We start from the raw sequence: 21492 nt of genomic DNA, 5'->3' as shown, positions 1-21492 counted from the left end.
GCATGTACAGTCTGATCTCTACAGAGCCAGCATGGCTGAAAGATCACACTCTGGACAACTGTTTAAAGACTGAGAGCAACTAATTAAAACAAGTGATGCCAGACATGCTTCTGTTAGGATGGCATGAAAACCCACAACCATCTCCTCTGCAGATAAGATCTGATGACCTGATACACTGTGTGGGTGCTGGACATGTGTTTTTTGCACTCGAATTTATTCACATGCAGCTGCTTTTATTGGAGTGGTTAGTTTAGCTATTAAATAACCACAACATCAGTGAAAAAGGAAGAAACCAAACTAAAGTAATTGTTTTAACTGATACCTTTTAATAATATCCAGTTTGTGTGCTTATCATCAGTCCTGTTTGGTTCCTCTCTGCAAAAGCCTCAATCTGCAAAGCCAACCACAGAGAGCAGTTTAGCTCCACAGTGGATGGTTATGGACATTTTACAATCCCCACCGAATCATCTGAGCTTCACCACCCCTGCACAGCATACTTATTGCTATTGCCCATGGTTATCATTTGAAATAAAACAAACAAACAAACAAAAACCTCAAAGTAATCGATTTCTAATTGAACATCAGAAGAATCATCTTGCTCACAAAACTTTTTTTTTTTTGAGGGGGGGGGGGGGGTTGACAGAGCTGCAATTTAGTCAGTGTAATTCTTGAAAAAAAAAAGCACTCTTACACAAAGTGATAAATTGCATGTCTAAAGCATGGTGAGATAGCAAATATTCCCTCATTAAAAATATTTTACAATGCTAACAGTATGCCCTTTTCAGCAAATACTCAGCAATGACAATACTGTGAACAATGAAATGCAGCGTCATGAACATTGTAATAATATACTGTAAAACGAATGCAGAAAAATAAATGTCCTATTGAAATATATATGTATATACTGTATAGAAATCTGTTTACATAAATATACATTGAAATTCAGCATTATGTTTGTAAATGACATACATTTAAAAAATGAAGCTAAGAAAAGCAGTGTGTAAGCCCTCATTTGCTCCCTGTCAAAACCACCCAAAGCCAGGAAGAGATTCTAGGGAGTCATTGTAAATTCACACTCCTTTCTCAGGGTTATTCTTACAGATACACACCAGAACCCTTTCAACCAGCCTATGTATGGATTATAATCAAAACTACATAATCTTTTAATCTGTATGTCTATCAGGAGGTATATACAGTCAGATTATCAGTGCTAAATCAGTTATCTAAATTTACAGAGGTAAATGAAATCCTATCCAACCCTGTGGGGATATGTTTAGCTCTGTGGGAGCTTATTCAAAGGCAGTTAGTGTAGTGCGTAGAGCCTTACTAGGACATGAAATTCATACCAGCGTCTGGGAAAAGTTGCTGTTACAGTCACATGTTCCCAATTATCACAGGGCCAAAACAAAACAAGGATTTCAGTTATTTGCATACTATGATGCCCAGGGGTGCCCCACTCCATGTAATCATCCACATGGAGATCTACCACATTGCAGAGTTTCGTTCCAACATGCCAGGCTCTAATATTCATGAGCTACTGAAGGGCTGGGTTAGCTGGATCAAGTGTGCTAGATTTTGGTTGGAACTAAAGTCTGTAGGGTGATAGATCTCCAGGTTGGGAATCAGGCACTCCTGGTATAGCCCATAACATGCCACAGTGTGTATGTTCTCTTTCCTCAACAACAGTGTACAATAGCTCCTGATCCTGATGTCAGGTTGGCACTATTGTCTGTAATACTCCAGACAAAAACCCCTAAGATCCCTTGACTTGATAAAACTTCTGTCTTGGTCACAGCTACTCCAAAGAAAACTTGAGTTATGCTTGGAGTCACAATACCACTAATGGAGAAAGAGAACAGTGGAGTCAGAAATAATGAGTCTGCGCATCACACAAGCTCATGACCTCACAAAGGGACCAGCATTTGAGTTACAATGGATCCAGGGACGAACGCATCCGTTATCCTACGGTCAATGGATGCTACACATACGCTTGCTGCCAGGTTTCCATTAGTCACAGGTCCCCGAATGAATCCTGGCACACAAGCGAGTTGGTGCCAGTCGTAGTGCACCTCTGCGTCTCTCACGGCCCCTCATCTCTGAGGTTCAGGCCTACTGGGGTGAAATCTAATCCTCAATCACAGCCAGTGATTTCATTACTGCCTGCTGTGCTGCTTCCAGAGCGCTCCCTCATGGCATGTATCAGAGTATGGTTGAGACTGGGAGCGACCAAGGACCGTGTCGCGCTACATTCTGAACACCACTGTGAGTCGGAAAAAATGCAGGCCTCTGCCACATGGACCCTCTCCAGGTTTGGCTCCTCATGGAATCCAGTGGACTGTTTGTTTGCGACTTCCACAGGTGAAAGGCAACGGTGGCAAATTTTGCTCCTTTGTCTGAGTTGTCAGCAAATGGATTAAAGTATCATGGTTCACATTGCGAGGACATAGCCTATAGGTTAAAGTTCAGGGTTAGATTTTTTTAAAAGTAAATTCTACCATCAAAAGGGCCGTACAGGATTATGCTTATGGTTTAGGTTTGACTGTAATATTTGACAGTCTGTGGGTTCCACAGTGTACCACATTGGGTATGTGGGTTTTGAAGTCTATTAGAGGTATGAGACCAGACAAGAGTCACAGCCAGAGTGACAGGTGTGGTTGACTGACAGCTGCAGGATGAATTTATTGATGCATTGTGGTCCTTATCTCTGCTAATGACCAGGTTCCTTGGTCAGGTCAGACTACCCTCTAATCAATCACTCTCCCTCACTGTATGTTTTTCTCTGTCTTTCTCTGCACCCTTTCCAGATTGGAGCCCTCCACTGCCATCGACCCCTGAGGTTAAACTTTTTTTTTTTTTGAGGCGATAGAGAAAACTCTTTAACTAGCTCTCAAAACCTCCCAAAGCTGTGTCCAATAACACAATCAACACTTGGCCTTCTCATGAAATTTCCACAAGTGCCCTGGAACAATCACAACTTGCAGTGGAGCTGCCTCTCCGAAGGCCACCCTGGTACAGCCTGATCGTGCTGAGTGGCCCTCAGGGGTCCTGTTCTACATGGCAGGCCTGGGCTTTCTGCACCTCCACATCACCCCCTCAATACATCAGTGTCTCACTGCATTTGCACTTCCCTTCTGCCTGCACCCTCACTACTCAAAAGTTTAAAGATTTTTGTAACTTGTGAACTTGACTTCAGCTTTTCTCTGGTGTGGAAGTTTTTTGTTGTTTGTTTCAGCCATCTTTTTACTTTGACAAGCAAAATGTTTTTACGGTCATTTATTGTTTTTTTGTCATAATAAAGCTGAATATATTGCAGAACAAAGGCAATCTAGCTTTTGTGAAAAACAAGGTCTTACCCTGCAAATTCTGTTATTCTGTAAGCAACCACACACTTGACAGACTTTATTTTAGAAAACAAACAAAAAACATACTGATACCAGTAAAATGCAGTTGTAAAACGTCTGTCAAGCACTCTACATATAACTGCTGCTAAATACAGTTTTAACCTTATTTTGTTTTGTATTTCTGAGTTGCTATGGGGACCAGAATTCCACGGGCACTGTGCATTAGCCCGTAAAAGTAGGCTAAGGTTGGGGGGTCAGGAGGAGGTGTGAGGCTGTCTATTTAAGTATCAACATTGTAGCTGAGGTGCATGTCTCTAATAGTCAGCTGAATCAGAAAAAGTGTAATGCATGTGTATGGTTTTGAGTGATGAAGGGAGGGAGTGATATAGACAAGAGCTAGGGAAGCTTCCATGTCATCTAATACAATTCTCACGAGACGTGGTGATTCCACTTCATTTTCTACTGAGCAGGCCTTTTCAGGATCAGGCATGAGATGTTGCATGTTCCTGATAATGCCCAAGCAGTGTTTATTCACACAATACATTCCTCTTACTCAACTCCATCTTATATTAATCTGCTAACAGCTAGGGATGATAAATCTCAAATAAATACAAAGCGATTTTTATAAATTAATAAGAAATAAATCACTAGTTTTTGACCAAAAGCTATTGAAGAAATTATGCTACATCCATTAATATCATGTATGGTTAGCTTGATGCTGGCTCTGGTGATCTTTATGAGGAGTGAACATTTTAGAAACACAGGTTTTAAGGGCAGTTCTTGTTTCTTGTAAAAAGGCAAAACTAATCTTGGTCAGTCAAAAAAGATTGTTGATTGCATTAAGCCATTTCAGAAAACAGTGATACACACACACACACACACACACACACACTTTCATGTCATATATCATACTAATGCCATTCATATTCAACACCTACCATATGAACCTGGAAGACAAAAGTGAATTTGTTAGGACACTGTTGAAAACTCCCTGTTTCTATAACTTTTTACTCTATTCTCCCCAGTGAAGATTAAGTGAAACCCACTCCAATATTACTGCAATACTGTGGTTGAAAAGGAAATCACCAATGGAAAATCACTAGTTACTTAAGCAAAAAATCTTTTTGGTTCTGCCTAAATTCTCTTCTCCAAGTTTTGCAAAGTTTATACAGTGAATAAATACATACAATTCAATAGATACATTTAAGGATCAGCAATATGTGATCCTAGATAGGGCGTAGAGATAAAAGAGATTGGCTCTTCAGAAGCATATGATCTTTTTTGACTAAAAAGGTCAATTTGAACACAGAAAAGTCAGTTTTTACATGCAGGTTTCAGTGCATAGATTCCTGCAAAACAAAAAACAGTCCTTCTGTGATGTCCATTTCAAACATACTAACCAAATAATTTTGGCACAGTTATAAAATGGACCTCCTCAAAAGTTTAAATATGTAGCATTTCACACCCTCCTATTGGTTAACATATCTTTAAATATATATTTCCACATATATATTAATGTGTAAAAAAGAGAATGACAAAGCAAAACAAAAGAAGGGTAATATAGAGCTCTAATTTACCCAATTTTAAGCCTTACTCTTTTGGAAATCACAGTAATATTTAGATATCTAAAATAATTAAGATTAAAACACAGTGTTGTCTAGATATATAGATAAAGAAAGCAAAGTGTCACACAGAAGAATTATTATTATTCAGTCCAGGGTGAGCAGGAGGGTGTGATCTAGCCTCACAAATTGGAGGGTAGTTTAGAACAAATTGGTTCAGGTTCAGATGGACGGGCCTCGGCAAACCTCCGGAGTGGAAGTGAGGGTGATGTCCCTGTGGCATGAGTATGATGCCGTGACCCAGGAGAAGTCTGTACAGTAGGGGCAATGTGCCCTGATACGGAGCTACAGGGCTTAGGTGTTAGGGTCGGGGAAGAGTAGGGGGACAGGCAGTAGCCAGGTTCCATGGAGGATCTTGGGGAGGAATGGCCCAAAGCCTCTGCTACCTCTCTACTTAGTGAGGGGTGAGAGCTGGATAATAGTGTCATATCCTCCAAGAAGCGGCCTAGCGGAGATTCGGTCCCCGAGGCATGATGACCTGGTAGCTGACCAGGGCAAGAGGACTGGGGCATGAGCAAAGAGCTGTGTGAGCCTGCAGCACTAGAGGGGTCACTGTAGTGAAAAGTCTTTCCAATTATAGGACTTTGGACTGTAGGGCTGGGCACAAGTGGAGTATAGCAGGGAGATGCATTAGCTGAGCTGTACTGAGCTAAGGAAGCCAATGCTGACCTTTCTAAAGGCAGCTGGGGGAGGAAGCTGGACCGTAGGCTGGACAAGGAGGACTGTGTGTTTGATGAAGGAGAGCCTTCAGGTGCCTGGGCAATATGAGTATGGCTGGAGGATGGAGATCCAGGTGGGGGTGTATGGAAGAGGTTTAGCACACTAGAAGTCCTACCACCCCCACCTGAAAACTGCTGCAGTGAACCAATCTGGGTGGCCTTTAGTGTCTGCTGGCTATGGACAAGCTGATTCGAAGCTTGGCTGAATGACCCAGTGGAAAGAGAGCTATTATTCGAAGATGTTGTGGTTAAGATCCCAAATGTTGCACCAACCAATGCGCCCCCAGGAGACCCATTTGAAGCAACTCCAATTGAACCAACTCCCATGGTTCCACCCACAGACCCACCTACTGGTACACTTACTGCCCCACCTACTGCTCCAGATAAAGATCCAGCACCTGAGCTGGCTGCCACTGCACCTGTATTGCCTTGCTGGAGGAGGCAGCCAGATAGAGGTGGGGTACTCGGGGGGCAGGGCGACTTGTGTTTGGGTGGAGGATGAAGTTGTGCTGTACTAGTAGTAGGTGATCCAGACATGCGGAAGCTGCCAGTGGAGAACACTGAAGCCCCACTGGGTCCAGGCTGAGAACCACTGCTGCTGCAGACTTGCTGGCCAGTGCTGCCTGACCCATATGGTCCTGTTGAGTGGAGGGCACGGAACGATGCAAGGAGAGGAGTATCTACTCCAGTTTGAGGCTTAGCAGGAGTGCTTGAAGTGGAGTCTCCAGCTGAACCAGGATCTGTTGATGTGGGTATAACCTGGAATCTCTTATGGCAGTTAGGAGGCTCTTTCACTGAACCTAGAACAGAGGATGGAGGGCGGAAGAGTGTAGCAGGCAGATGAGGATGGTGGGTCAGGGCAATGGCAACCGATGTTGTAGCTGCAGCAGCTTGTAGGGGTGCTTGGATGAGCGGAGCCCAGATCACAGGTGTAGGTGATGGTGGAGCAGGTGGATGTTGGTTTTGCATCAGGTGGGCACAATGTGCCATGTCTCGGTCATGCTGGACAATTTGCTGGATGATCTCATTTTCCTGGTAGTTCAGGACACCAGAGTTTAAGTCATGTTGGACCTTGTGTTGCAAGATAGAGTTCTTCTTTCCTATTGGAAAGGAAATAAAAAGTTAAGCTCTACACCACACAACTGCACACCAATCATGAATGATCCCGATGAAAGATGTGATTAGCGTTGCTTGGTCTACACCAAACCTATTTTATAAATGTTCATGCATCATTTACCTAACAAGGTAAATGACTTGTTTGAAATCTTGAGCTGAAGCCCTCCAGCAATAGCTTGTTCACCCGCATAGTTTCCCTCATCCACAAACAAAGCTGAATTATAATCACTGCTTTTTTGAATAACCTCTAAACAAAGGACGTTATCCACCCTCAGGCAGTATGCTGAATATTAAAGAGCAAAGAGTCGCTATGATCAGGCCTCCTTTTCAATACCTCTTATTCTGTGCTTTCACACCAAACGCTACCTTGAACACCCTTTCTTTCGGTAGCATGGACTCAGCAGGCCTACGGCCATGGAGAGAACCTTGGGTCGAGGGGCTGATAGTTGGGAGGGGTGTGGCCAGCATGGAAATAGCACAGCCTGGCCGGGGGTGTGATGGCTCCTGCAGGCAAGCCAGTCTGTGTTTGACTAGTTCTTATTGGTGAGTGCTAGATAAGGAAGCGAGGGACAGCTCGCTGAGTAAACATGACCCTGAACGCAGGATGCTGGATGACAGGAGGAGAGATGCAGGCGAGTCAGACACATGGCACTCTTCCATGTTTGGTAGTTGCTGGATGATGGATCTGAGAGACACTGAAGCCTGAAGGGCAGGATCACTGTTATGCTATGGCCAAGGAGATACAGACGCTACAAATTATTCCATAATGTCGGAGAACTGACAACACAGCAGCGACTGGGGTGTTTAGATGAGTGGTCTGTGAAGTAACCATAGAAACAGAACCAATGCTCAGACCGGTGTAACCAATTTCTGATGTGAATTTTGTTTAGGCCGCTGGATGACCTGAGCTAATCCTGACGCATTCGATTACTGATCAGATGCAGACAGATCACTGCACCTGATCCATCAATGCTGTAATTAATTAGTGAGCTGTACAGTTCATGAGTCTATTCTGCCTGTGAGAGAAAGGTGAGTTCTGTTCATTGGATCTGTGTTAGAAAGGCATGGAAAACAAGAGCTCCATGGCTCTGTTAACTCAAAAGGAGACATTTAGTCCAAAAGTGTTCCTTGATTAAGAATAAAACTGTATTTAAACCTTCCACACCTATCCAAACCTCACTAGCCTCAAAAATGTAAGCATATGTGTCTCGACTGTTGGTGAGAGCTGTGATTTAGTTTCTCAAAGGTTTTTCCACGCAGTAAATGTTGTTTGACACACCAGTTCTTTTTCCCTCAATATTTGTAGTGTTGCCTACTAAGCATACTCCTCTACATTTGCCTCCTGTAACAAGTCAGTGGACTTGTGTATATTGTTAAGGAAGGGTGTGAAGTGATTCAGCTTGTTGTTAGTGCAAGTGGGCTAGAGGTGCTGGATGCCCATGTTTAATGCACGGGGTGCATTGCCACCTGCGTTGCCACATAATCACGGGCAATGGTGACAGCACCGACATAGCCAGTCTGTGCAGGCACTAGGCCATAAGCTGAGTGGCATGTTAAGGCAGGAGACTCGAAAAATTATGCTGCAGCACCAGGCATCATAAGGACACTTCACTTTCGCATGCTACTGTAAATTTATGGCACTGTGTATTTGTATCCAATCCAAATGTAGTATAGCTGTTATAAAAAAAACTTCATGCATAGTCTGTTTTCTTGCTTGATCTGACAGTCAGACACTTGATGATTTTTGTTGTATTATGCCAATAAATGTTTTCCACCTCACCTCAATTGAGTAATGCACCTCAGATTTCTCTGTGTATATCATTTATAAGTAGTTCCTTAGTTCTGACCTGTTGGAGCCCATCTTGGCTGTTATTTTACTGTTATTCCAGTCCCAAAGGTTCATGATCACATTCATTCTAACAAACCTCAAGTGCAACATTTAATGAAAGATATTATTTAAACTGACAATAAAGTCTATCATTAGGCATATGCCCATCACCCCATGAACCAACATAGTCTAAGAATTCATTTTTGTTAGCTCTTCTGCAGGTTTCACGTTACACTTGGCATCTGACAAAACTGTGCCCCATGATTCCAGCACAAAACGGCTTCCCTCAGTTGCAAATATCCCTCCAAAAAAAGAGGCCATTAAAGTGATGCACACGACTTGTCAACTCCTGTGACTAAGTGGCCTTCGATGCTGAGCAGGGAAGAGGGTTTCAGCTGGGTCCTTACCGATGCGATCCAAGCGGTCCAAGGCCACAGTTTCAAAGGCTCTCCTCATCATGGGATACTCCTCCAGCACCTCGTTGAAGTTGTCCACAGAGAGAGAGTAGAGGCGGCAGTAGGTATCGGCCCTCACGCTGGCTGTACGTCTGCCTCGAGTTAGCAGACAGATCTCTGCAGCAGATACAGGGAGACACATCGTGACTTTGCTCTTATAACTAGTTATGTTCATTTGCTGTACACACACTACACACCTACACACCTTTTTAGTTTTAAAGACTTGGATGAATTACAGTTGTTTCCTATCTATGGGCACATCTTATAGGAGCTTTATTAATATCAGCTATATTTTGAGAATAAAATCATTTAAAAAAAAATCTAAATGTATTTACAAAGCGCTTTTTACAACAGATGTTGTCACAAAGCAGCTTTACAAAATCTCCAAGTCCAAGCCCCCAGTGAGCAAGCCAAGGGGCGACAGTGGCAAGGAAAAACTCCCTAGAGCATGAGGAAGAAACCTTGAAAGGAACCAAGACTCAAAGAGGGGCCCCTCCTCCTCTGTATTTTTGTAACACTTCATGTATACATAAGTAAAACAGCAAAGACCATCAAAGACTAGAGAAGATTTCTCAATGTGCAAGCTAACAAACATCTGATATTTATTCAAAATGTAACACAACCTAAACATAATGTTGTCATGGGTGTAAAACATGCAGGAAAAAGGAGGGTTTAGTGAATGTAATAAAATGAAACCAAACATAAAAGTGCGCTAACAATAAATAAAGAAAGCCAATGCAACTTCATCAATGACCGAGAATCAGTCACAACAATACAAAGACTTTCTTTAGAGATGCCATAATAATATAACACAGGTGGAGCGCCAAATGAGGCACTACACACATACCACCTAAGTGTGGTGTAGCATGTAACCAAATCATAGACACATAACAGAAAACCAAAGACAAACATGGAACTCCACCACCACCTAACGGAGGCCACCAGAGAGGGGCACTGTCACAAATGTGAGGCAATATCTAGGGGATTTTTTTGGGGGGTTGTGTGAACCTTTGGTGAACCCATGCATAAGGATTACTGTCTCCACATTTCTTGCAAAAGTCTGTGTGCAACTGCCTTGTCAGCTCATGCTCCCTCGTGTCAACTGTCTCAGGGGTTGAAAATGGGAATGTTTATCAAAGAAAGCTCCAGTTCACCATTGTGTGATTTTTTATTTCTTCTTGTTGCATCAAAAACTCTGTAATTTCTGGATCTTATGAAATCTAGGTCTGAAGCACTTAATACCATTTTCAGATTTTTGAGGACTGGCAAGCCTCATCTGTCATGGTGGATCAGGAGAGTGTTGTGCCATTTTAAAAGGCCACAGTACAGTGGCATGAGGGCATCGTAGGCTGCTAATATGGATCTAAGGGCCGGCCCTGCTCCTGGGGGGACCCCCACTCACTCTGTGGAGGGGCGGGGGATCGTCTTGTTCAGGACTCAGAGGTCAGATTTTTGCTTATTGTGCCAGGGAAGAGCCCGAGATCCAGGGTTGCGGTGTCAAATACCCCATCATTCTCTGGAACAACCAACACCCCAACCCATTGCTCTATCTGGTGCCGAGCACCACACGCCGTGGCAAGGGGCTGCTCTGTGAATCCAGAGCCCACGTGTATGAGAGCTCATATGTGTGCAACCCCTCCACACACACATGTTCTGCAAGTGATTCTCAATGTGTGTGTTTGTATATGAATGAGTCAGCATGGCATACATGTACATATGTGTGTGCATGAATAAGCATGTTTGAGTAAGTGTTAGGGTGACTTCTCAGTTGTTTGTGCTTTGAGGAAATGTCCCTGTATTCCCTCTCTACTGCCCGAGAGGGGAGAGGTGGGGTGGGGGAATAATCTGCTCTCTGGGTAATCCCTGCTGAAGATGGGAAGAGAGGAGCACTCAGCTCATCTAAATCTCCTCCAGCTGGGGGGTCGCTTCTGGCTGAGGCCAACACACACGCGACAAGACACTGAGCTTTACAGTGAGAGAGAGAGATAGGGAGACAGAGAAAGAGAAAGAAAGAAGAAAGAAGAGAGTTACAGAACATGACATCATCAAAACAGCTGATACTCCACAGCAGGAGGGCTTTAAATGCACAGAGCTGGCTACCAGAGTACTGGGATTAATGATGAACATAATGCAGCAGCCATGCTGCTGTGATACATTAACTGCATTCACAGTGCAATGGATTTAACTGTATCTTGCCCAACACACGTGGAAATATTTTTACCACAACAGGCACAACAATATTTTTAGGCCTAAGCCAGAAGCTCAGTGGAGAAGTCGAGTGGCTGAATGTGTAGTGTTCTCCTCTAAACACAATGAGCTACCTCACAGTGCTGATAAGCCAGGCATTGGTTGACAGAACAACTCTATGTTTGGTGGTGCTGTTGTACAGTTGTGGCCAAAAGTTGTGAGACTGACACAAATTTTGGTTTTCAAAAAGTTTACTGCCTTGGTTTTTTATAGACCAAAAATCTTGGGCAACATCTTGACTGATGGTAACCCATTCTTGCCTAATCAGTGTTTGGAGTTGATCACAGTTTTTGTGTTTTTGTTTGTCCACCCTCTTTTTGAGGACTGACCACAGGTTCTCAATGGGATTGGGGAATTTCGTGGCCATGGACCCACAATTTCAATGTTTTGTTTACTGAGCCACTTGGTTATTACTTTTGCCTTGGGACATGGTGCTCCGTCATGCTGGAAAAAGCATTGTTCATCACCAAATTGCTCATGGATTGTTGAGAGAAGTTGCTCTTGGAGGATATTTTGATACTAAGTGTTCTTAGGCAAAAGTTTGAGCAAACCCACTGCCTTGGATGAGAAGCAACCCCACACATGAATGGTCTTAGGATGCCTCACTGTTGGCGTGACACAGGACTCATGGTAGCGCACACCTTTTCTTCTCCAGACAATTATTTGTCCAGGTGTCTGAAGGGGGCTTCATCAGAGAAAATAACTTTACCCGAGTCTTCTGCAGTCCACTCCCAATACTTCCTGCAGAATGTCAGTCTGTCTTTGATGTTTTTCTTGGAGAGAAGTGGCTTCTTTGCTGCCCTTCTTGACACCAAGCCATCCTCCAAAAGCCTTCGCTTCACTGTGCATGCAGATGCACTCACACCGGGTGGTGACCTGATCCTGTAGCTGCATCCTCTTTAGGAGGTCCTGGCACTTGCTTGACTTTCTTGAGTGCCCTGAAGCCTTCTTCACTGCAATTGAACATATCTCCTTGAAGTTCTTGATGATTCAAAAAATGGTTGATTCGATAAATGGTTGATCAGCTGCCTCGTTAACACTTTCTCCTAAGCTAACGAGAAGCTCACTAAAATTATGTAGCAGGCCATTTTGTGGCAGGGATAAAATGCAGTGGCTGGAATGTACTAATTTTTGTGATTAAGTTAATTTTCATGGCAAGGAATGACTTTGCAATTAATTGCATTTCATCTGATCACTCATCACAATCTAGAATGAATGCAAATTGCCACCATAAAAACTGAAGCAGCAAACTTTGTGAAAACCCAAATTTGTGGTAGTCTCAAAACATTTGGCCAAGACTATACAAATAGGAGAGAAAGCTACAGTGGACACTTGTACATGAAATTATTAGAAAGTGGGTCAAATGAAATTTGCCAAAAAACCCGTCGTTTCTAATCTGATTTGAACTGCTGCCGATAATATCTTGTGATACTTCAGTTTTTGTTTGAACTCAAGCCAAGACAGGCGTTCTACTTTGCCCCCTCTCTCCCCAGGGCTGGAGAATGTTTGAGTCTCGGTTCCTGGCATCCTCAAACTCTCCGGTTTCATTTTGAGATACAAGTCCCAGCCTGCAGGCCACATGGCGGTGAGAGCAGGCTCTCTTCGTTCCATGGTTGGAAAGTCACCCTGACCTCTAGCCCCTGTTTGCTTTGTTCCTCAACTTCCCTGGGCAGTATATCGCTCATGTCGGCACCTGGGATGAGAGCTTCTGCTCTTTCCAGGATTGGCCGCCTGGTGACTCATCGGAATAACGGAAGGACAAAAATCAGCATGAAATCCTAACCAGACTTAGAGTGCTGGGTCCCCCTCAGCGTGCTCCATCCATGTGCACCACCCCACCTCCCACAGAGCCTCCTGCATGCTACGATCATTGCTGCTCACAATCCCATGGCAGGAATAATGGGATAGTGCGTATGTATATGTGTGTATATGTGTGTGTTTGTGTGTGCAAGCGCATTTTGGTCATATTTACTAATGTTGAAAATGCTGTGTGTTGTGATAGAAAAATAGTGATGTTTGTGATAGAAAAATAAACAAGAACAGCAGCAATTAAAAAAAAAACATTCAGTGTGAAATGCCAACAAATGAATTTGATTGACTGTGTCAGGGAGGTAGGCTGGTGTGTGTGTCTGCATGCTCAACAAGCTCTGTTTAATGCTGTGTTATAGTGTATAGTCACGGGACACGTATGGAGGTGGTGTGAGATTGGTGCTGGACAGGCTCCCCTGACCTCTGTCACCTTGAGTCTCCATGGGCTGCTGAGAACAAGTGTGTGGAGTAGACACACAGTCTAACCTTTGAGAGTGCGGGTGCCCCACGAGCCTGATGCAAACTGACACTGCACCATCCGCATGCTAAAGCTGGAGGGAAAGGAGGTGTGTGGGGAGCCATCACCCAGGCCTACCCAGGCCCTGAGCAGGAGCGCAGAGCACCAGGCCTGTGGAGAGGACATTGGGAATGGGGTAACCAGTGGGGGGACCAGTGCTCGGATGGGTCAGTGCTGTATTCAGGGGCTCTCATGGACTAGAGGCGTTAGTGAAAGTGGTGACATAATAGCATATTTGAACGCACACTCCATACACACACACACACACACATACACCACTCACAGAGCTTTTCTCTCCTTCTTTCTTAGATGGGGCGTGATAGCACATCTCACTCTAACTGGCTTTAGTGGTACTCTACTTAGCTGCACCTTGTTGAGTGTCACGGAACGCTCGCCTCCCGCAAGGCACGTGGTTTGGCCAGCCACGTGCAGTAGGAGGACTTTCGTTTGTGGCCACGTCGGCACACACCTGTACTTCGTTTGTCTGTGTGTATTTAAACTCACGTCAGGGTGTGCGGTGTCGTTGGTCATTGTAGATGTAATGTCTGAATGTAACGTGTTTATGTTAGACGTATCCTTGTGTATCGTGTTCGTTTAACGTGGATCGTTTCATGTTCATCGTTTGTAATACGTGTGAGTGCTGCTGACGTTTATGTTAATAAATGTTCGTCCCTGTCGAGGAAGTCTGTGCGTCCTGCCCCTCGCCCTGCGACACTCAGGCCACCACACGTTACATTGAGGGTGATGGCAGTGACCAGTCACAAGATGACAGCAATGATTTGAGGTGATATGGTCAATTTCTCTATCTTGTGACTCTAGTCGGGAAAAAGGAACCGATAGCTCAGTAGAGCAACATGGGATTATTCTTCATAAAGAACAGAGGGTGTCCTATAATATAGAGATAAACATAATTGTACACATGACAGTCACACTGTCATATGTACTATATGTGTGTGTGTGTTTAAACACCAAGCATCCAGTAAGACCAGAAAACCCCCTTTCTTTTCCTCTCCTCTCCTCTCCTCTCCTCTCATCATGGCAAAGATACAAGTGTGAAAATGCATTTAAATCATTCACATCCACCATGCTGAGGGGAAAGCCTGCCTTTTCATGTGCCCCACTGAGAGACAATCCCCCCCCAATCATATGCACTAAAATGTTTGTATGTGCGTGTATTACACTCACTTCCTCATTTGTGTAATAGAGAGTCTCATGGATGAATAGAGAGTGCTGTTCAATGTGTCACCTCCGTGACCACATTGCACACACACACACTTGTTATATAAATTAATTTCATGAGTGGCTAACTCCTGTTTGGTCCCAGATTCCCCACAGGTCTTACTCTTCTCCCAGCTCCCCCAGCACTGCACTGGTGCCAGGAATAGCAGCCTCCTAACAGGCAGGGGGCCAGCACCACCACACAGCACCACCGCACAGCACCACTGCACAGCATCCTGCACAGCACCACGCACAGCTTCACCACACAGCACCACCCACAGCTCCACTGCACAACACCACGCACAGCTTCAGCTCACAACACCGTGCACAGCAGCACAAAAAAGCACCACCAGACAACAGCACCACACACCACTACTGCACAGCACCACTACATAGCACCACACCACATAGCACCGCCACACAGCTCCTCCCACAGCACCACCATGTCATGCATTTGGGAAAGAATCCAGGGCAGATGAGAGATCCATAATATGAGTGTAGGAATATGGTTCCGAGGTGGAGTATTAAGCATTCATCCATGTTTCCAAGTCTTAAACACAAGTCTCTCCAAGTCTCTCTCTCCATATCTATTTGTCTGTCCCTGGTCCCATGACCAACTTCAACCTAAATTTATGATTTGATCTTAAATGTACACAAATATAGTCACACATATGAAACCTTTCTAAGAACCAAAGGATGCTTTAGAATCAAGACACAGCTTTTATATCCATTCCAACACACTGGAGAGAAGCAGCAGCCAATTGCATACAGCATACTCTCAATCAGAAAGCACAGCACCCTGGGGGACTGCATAGGTCACAAGAAGGGGAGAGAGGACGCCACCCAGGAGACAGCACCATCCATCATTCGGCATTCATAAACACAATCACACCAGGACAATTTTTAGGGCAGTCAAGTTTACCTAACCTCTGTGTATTTGGACTGTGTGATGAAACCCACAGGAAACCCAGGAAGAACATGCGACCCAAACCTAAGACCCTAGTGCTGAGATGCACACGTGCCAACCACCAGGTCACCACGCTTCCCAAGCAATCCACCGACAGGCAATCTTGGGGGGAGGCAAGGACTCAGTCGTACTGTTATTACCCAGCAACATTGCAAAATGGATATTTACTTTTACTTTCATACTGAATATCAGCACCAGCAGCACCATCTTCCTTGCCCCAAGTTTAACACTCAGCAGTGCTCCTTTGTAGCAGCATGGTACAACACCTGGGGATAGCTGGAATATTCTGTGCAAATAGATGCTGTATTCTGTTCTTTGGTTATTAAACATTCACAATTGCAAAATGATACTCCCAATCACTGGTCTGGCTACGGGCTGGTCCCTGTCTGTGATTATTGTGATTATAGATTTAACAGTTGGTGCAGTTTAATTCAGTGCTATTGCTAAAATAATGTAATTTAAAATGCCAATCACATAAATCTGATGGCTATTAAAGGGGAATAGACACGTGTCACCCGAGACAGGGTGGAAAACCTGTCCAACAAAGTTGTTCTGGCGCCGGTACTGCCTGGTCCAGATGGCTGTCATTGACAGGACTACGCATAAGGAGCTGGAATAAATAGGGCCACCTTGATGTGAGGTGTAGATTAACTGTGGCATGTCCGAGATAGATTGCTTGCCATCTTTCCATTATTTCAGGGCAGACTCTCACAGAGAGAGGTCTGGGACTTTACATGAATGCTGGCCATAATTAACGATGGATCAGTGGTTCAAGCACATCTAAAGGCTCTGTGTCTCTCTTCATTATTTACACACAGGGGCCCAAGCTGCACACTGACTGTCACTCTGTAAAAGTGGTGGAATGTGATAAGCAAGTAAGCATACCATGACAAGCTAACATTCAGAGCAGAGGGTGCTTGCTCACACTGGTGCTATAAAGAAAATGCTTAGACATTTGACCTCATCTCAGACACTTCTGTTGATGCAGTACATGATGAGGCTCGGCATTCATAGCTGATTAAGTTTTTTTTTCTATTTTGTTACTTCAGAGCTCTGTGACACATTGACCTCCAAGTCAAAAGAGAAATGATTTTTAAAATCCTTTGGCCAGTGAGTAAAAAGTACTGAAATTACTTAATTATGCAGGGAATATTACATTTATGTGTGCTTTGCAACAGAAAACAATACTATCCTGCCATACTCATTTATAAACAAAACTGAGAAAAAGAACCATACAACTCCTGCGATTTTTGTTTTCAGCAACAGTAACATTAGATTAAACACTTTCTTTCACCGAGACCCGTTATCTAAAGCCTGTTCCAGATAAAGGAAAATAAAAAACCCAGCTGTGACTTAATCAATAAATCAGACACAGACTGAAAAAAGACCTTGGCTGACCTGGGAAAGAGGTCATTTTTTTGACCAAGTAACTATTTTGAGCATTGAAAAATTGGGCTTGAAAAGGATTGGCAGAAAAAATGCCTTTGTGTGTGTGTGTGTCTGTGTGTGTGTGTGTGAGATCCTGTATGCTATTACTGTCACACTGAAAGCTTCCTCACCTCCAAAGTAGGAGCCATCTGACAGTTTAGTCTCCTTGTTGCCTTTGGTAAGCACGCTCACCACGCCATGCTGAATGAAGTACATCTTCTTGCCGATGGTGCCCTCGCGGATGATGTAGTCCCCGGGCTGGAAGACCTCGAATCGAAGCTTCGTCAGCATGGACGTCACAAAATTGGGGTCAGCATTGGCAAACAGAGGCATCGAAGCCACCAGCTTCCGACAATTGAAGTTAATAATTTCCTGCAAAAAAAAGAAGCCGTTAAAATAATGTAGGCCCCAGGACATTCAATATGAGGGTGTGTTTGACTGAACCAAGAGACTACGTTAGCTGCAATTTAGGTACAAAGCTTCTCCATTTTGCTACAGTGTAATGTGTCTACCATGACCACATCTAAATGGAACTATTCAAACCCATGTTACTGGTTGATAGGAAAATCTTAACAGCAATGCTCCATGGATCCTACCTTGACTCGTTTTACTCATTATGCCTTCACCTATTACAGCAGTGGCTCACTTGTGAGAAGCTTCGAAAAGCAATGGCAGAGTAATCAGAGCCAGAGGCTAGTTTAGGCTTTTAGCCAGTATCCACAGGTCCATTGCCTCACCTCCCTGAGTGGCTCGTTCAGCTCCCCCAGGATGCTCTCCTCATCGAACATCTTGCCCTGGTAGCGGTGCTCGTAGTAATCATGGATCCTCTGCCTCATATCCGCCGGCAGCTTATGGAAAGACATGTACTGCTCCACCTGCTTATACTGGACAGGCAGGGAGAAGGTAGGAGCCAAGTTACTCTCAGACCGGATATTGAGACTTCCAGGTACAGTCATACCAATAAAGCCACCTTGAATTGATTAATATGATCGGTGTCACCGTTTCATTGTGGGAGTTTAGCGAATTATATTAAATTATATTTGTAGGTCTGTGAGGGTAATTTTTGTTAAATGTTAGGAAGGGAAAAAGTGGATAGGTTCTGTGAAAGGTTTACATTATTTGACTTAAATTTATAGATTTCTAAACCTTGAACAAACATTATTCTTTTGAAATATAAAAAGAAAAATAACAGCAGCAGGAGCAGCACCAACAACAATAATAATGATAAACCTTTTACACAGTCCTTATTGCCGTAAGTGACAGGATGAACATGCTTTGCTTTAACTAGATTTGCCCTTTTAAGCCTTTTAATAGGACACTCCCTGCACGTCTCTTGCATCGGTAGGGTAAAGCAACTTCCCGCTATGCAGTATAATTAATTTAATTCAGGTGTAATTATCGTCTGCCTGGAGAGCACGGCTGCACACATAGCATAAGTAGCATGTTTGTGAGCCGTGAGATCTCAGCATTGAGGCTGCCTGAGGTGGTCTGGTCTAGGCCCAGTGACCATGTGACCATGTGATAGCCACTACCATTACCAGGTGATCCTGCTACAGGGGGAGGAGCAGGAGGAGGAGGGGCAGAAAGGGGAGAGGCATGAGGATGACATGTGCATATGTGTGTTACGTGTGTGTTCATAGCCCAACGTTCTTAAAAAGTTAATTGCAACTGTTATGTAATGCATTTATATTGTACCTATGCTATGAGTCCATGCAGGCCCAAGCACGGGGACCAGGTCAGTATGTGTGTATGTCTGAATGAACATCCCCCCCCACAACTCCCCCACTCCCCCACACCCAGACACACCCACCAATGCTTAAACCGTGTTTATTTCTCATTATTTTTGACAGATCATGCTTGCAATTGTTATTTTTGTTGAGAAAGACTGACGATATCAAATTTAGGAGATTTTCTCCTTTCATCATCTTCAGAAAAAGAACAAGTAATGGAGTATAAGATAATACATGCCCTTGTCAGCAAAAGAAGGAGGAGGGATGAAAGCAGAGGAGGGCCATGGCAACCAGGAGGATGATGGAGGAGTGAGAGCAGTGGCCAGGAGGATGATGGAGGAGTGAGACGAGTGGCCAGGAGGATGATGGAGGAGTGAGACGAGTGGCCAGGGGGATGATGGAGGAGTGAGACGAGTGGCCAGGGGGATGATGGAGGAGTGAGACGAGTGGCCAGGGGGATGATGGAGGAGTGAGACGAGTGGCCAGGAGGATGATGGAGGAGTGAGACGAGTGGCGAGGGGGATGATGGAGGAGTGAGACCAGTGGGCAGGAGGATGATGGAGGAGTGAGACGAGTGGCCAGGAGGATGATGGAGGAGTGAGACGAGTGGCGAGGGGGATGATGGAGGAGTGAGACCAGTGGGCAGGAGGATGATGGAGGAGTGAGACGAGTGGCCAGGAGGATGATGGAGGAGTGAGACGAGTGGCGAGGGGGATGATGGAGGAGTGAGACGAGTGGCCAGGAGGATGATGGAGGAGTGAGACGAGTGGCCAGGAGGATGATGGAGGAGTGAGACGAGTGGCCAGGGGGATGATGGAGGAGTGAGACGAGTGGCCAGGGGGATGATGGAGGAGTGAGACGAGTGGCCAGGAGGATGATGGAGGAGTGAGACGAGTGGCGAGGGGGATGATGGAGGAGTGAGACCAGTGGGCAGGAGGATGATGGAGGAGTGAGACGAGTGGCCAGGAGGATGATGGAGGAGTGAGACGAGTGGCGAGGGGGATGATGGAGGAGTGAGACGAGTGGCCAGGAGGATGATGGAGGAGTGAGACGAGTGGCCAGGAGGATGATGGAGGAGTGAGACGAGTGGCCAGGGGGATGATGGAGGAGTGAGACGAGTGGCCAGGGGGATGATGGAGGAGTGAGACCAGTGGGCAGGGGGTCAGTATGAGCAGTCTTTAGTGGACTATTAACTAAGAGAAACATTATAACTGGAACCTAAAATGATCCTTCAGTCCTTTGGCCATTTTCAAACAGGCCATGAAAACAGCTTGAAAAGTGTTTGTGTGCATGTAAAAACAGGTCTTGTCTGCCTGGAAGGAGCAGTAGATCAAAAGCCTTCAGGACACAGGACACCAGCACATATTTCCTCTATGACCACATACAACACACTTAAACACTTCCTGAATGCATGAACACAGATCTTACCCAGTGCCCACGCAGTTCGTGAGCAGCCTGCAGACCTACCTGACCACTCCACTCGTCCAGGCCGGGGCCAGGCAGTAATGGCAGTATTAGCTCAGCGTCAAGCAGATGGGATTGTCAGGTTTGTTCCAATCGTTATTCTGTGTTTTCCCTTTATTCCAGCTCATCACATGTCCAAACTCAAATTTGTTAGGTAATCTCCCTGAAAACACTCTAACTAATAATAGCTCCCATGGCTAATGAATGCGCTGAAATAAATGTCATGACTAGCTATGGGGTATGTTAGAAAGGTTACTGTTGCACCTTTAGAATTGCAGTTAGAGGGTGTAGTTTATTGAATAATTCAGTTCATATTGTTTTACCAGACCAAAAACACCCCCCCCCCCACCACCAAAAAAAAAACAACAAATCATGGATTTTTCAGACTCCAATTATCAGCTGCAATAGTAGCAATGCAGGTGTGTGAAGAGCATGTAGGGTGAATGTAATGCTGAAAGAGAGGAAATCAATCTATCTATCTATCTCACTTCTGTCACCACATCTCCCCTTACCTGAGGCAAAAGAGGAATTTTCATAAGGGCTATTCTTCCTTGTATAATGCTAAAACACTGTCACATTCAAAGCTGTAAAACGGACCAGATGCTAATGTCCCCTGAATGGCCCTATAAAATGATCAATAAAAAGTGAGAGGGGGGGAGAAAAAGCATCAGAGAAAGAAAAGGATGGGGTGAGATGTCTCCTGTTGGCCGTGGAAAGAGAGGCAAATGAGGGACAGGATGGACAGAAGAGGGAAAGGCCTGTTTCTCTCCGGGGGACATTTCTCTAATGAGACCGTGCGAGCATTGACTCCCTGAGGAGCAGGCCTCTGGGACAAGCTGCCCATGGCACTGCCTGAGGAAAAACAAACAAACAAAAAAAAACATGGCTCTGTGTGACCATCACAGGCTCAACCCCCCCCCCCAAACACACACACACACACACACACACACACACACACACACACACACACTCAGTGACACTTTATTTTGCATTCTGCCTGTCATGCACAGACATATACTATCCATTCTAAA

The 21492-nt window shown here is 44.6% G+C and overlaps 1 protein-coding gene across 1 annotated transcript in view; it reads right to left on the bottom strand.

Moving 5' to 3' along the window:
* Positions 1–659: 659 nt before the first annotated feature.
* hcn4 (hyperpolarization activated cyclic nucleotide-gated potassium channel 4) overlaps positions 660–21492 on the bottom strand; it is a 67981-nt gene continuing 47148 nt past the window's right edge. Inside the window, exons 5-8 of the mRNA XM_027008013.2 lie at positions 18005–18151; positions 17399–17639; positions 9034–9198; positions 660–6782 (exon numbers count right to left, since the gene is read on the bottom strand). Coding sequence (XP_026863814.2) covers positions 5086–6782; positions 9034–9198; positions 17399–17639; positions 18005–18151 — 2250 coding nt within the window. The 3' untranslated portion in view covers positions 660–5085. The remainder of the gene's footprint in view (positions 6783–9033; positions 9199–17398; positions 17640–18004; positions 18152–21492) is intronic.

This window comes from Electrophorus electricus, chromosome 4 (assembly GCF_013358815.1).
Source record: "Electrophorus electricus isolate fEleEle1 chromosome 4, fEleEle1.pri, whole genome shotgun sequence".
NCBI classification, from domain to species: Eukaryota; Metazoa; Chordata; class Actinopteri; order Gymnotiformes; family Gymnotidae; genus Electrophorus; species Electrophorus electricus.
The sequence above is the reverse complement of the archived record's forward strand: the minus strand, read 5'-3'. Positions and strand labels throughout refer to the sequence as shown.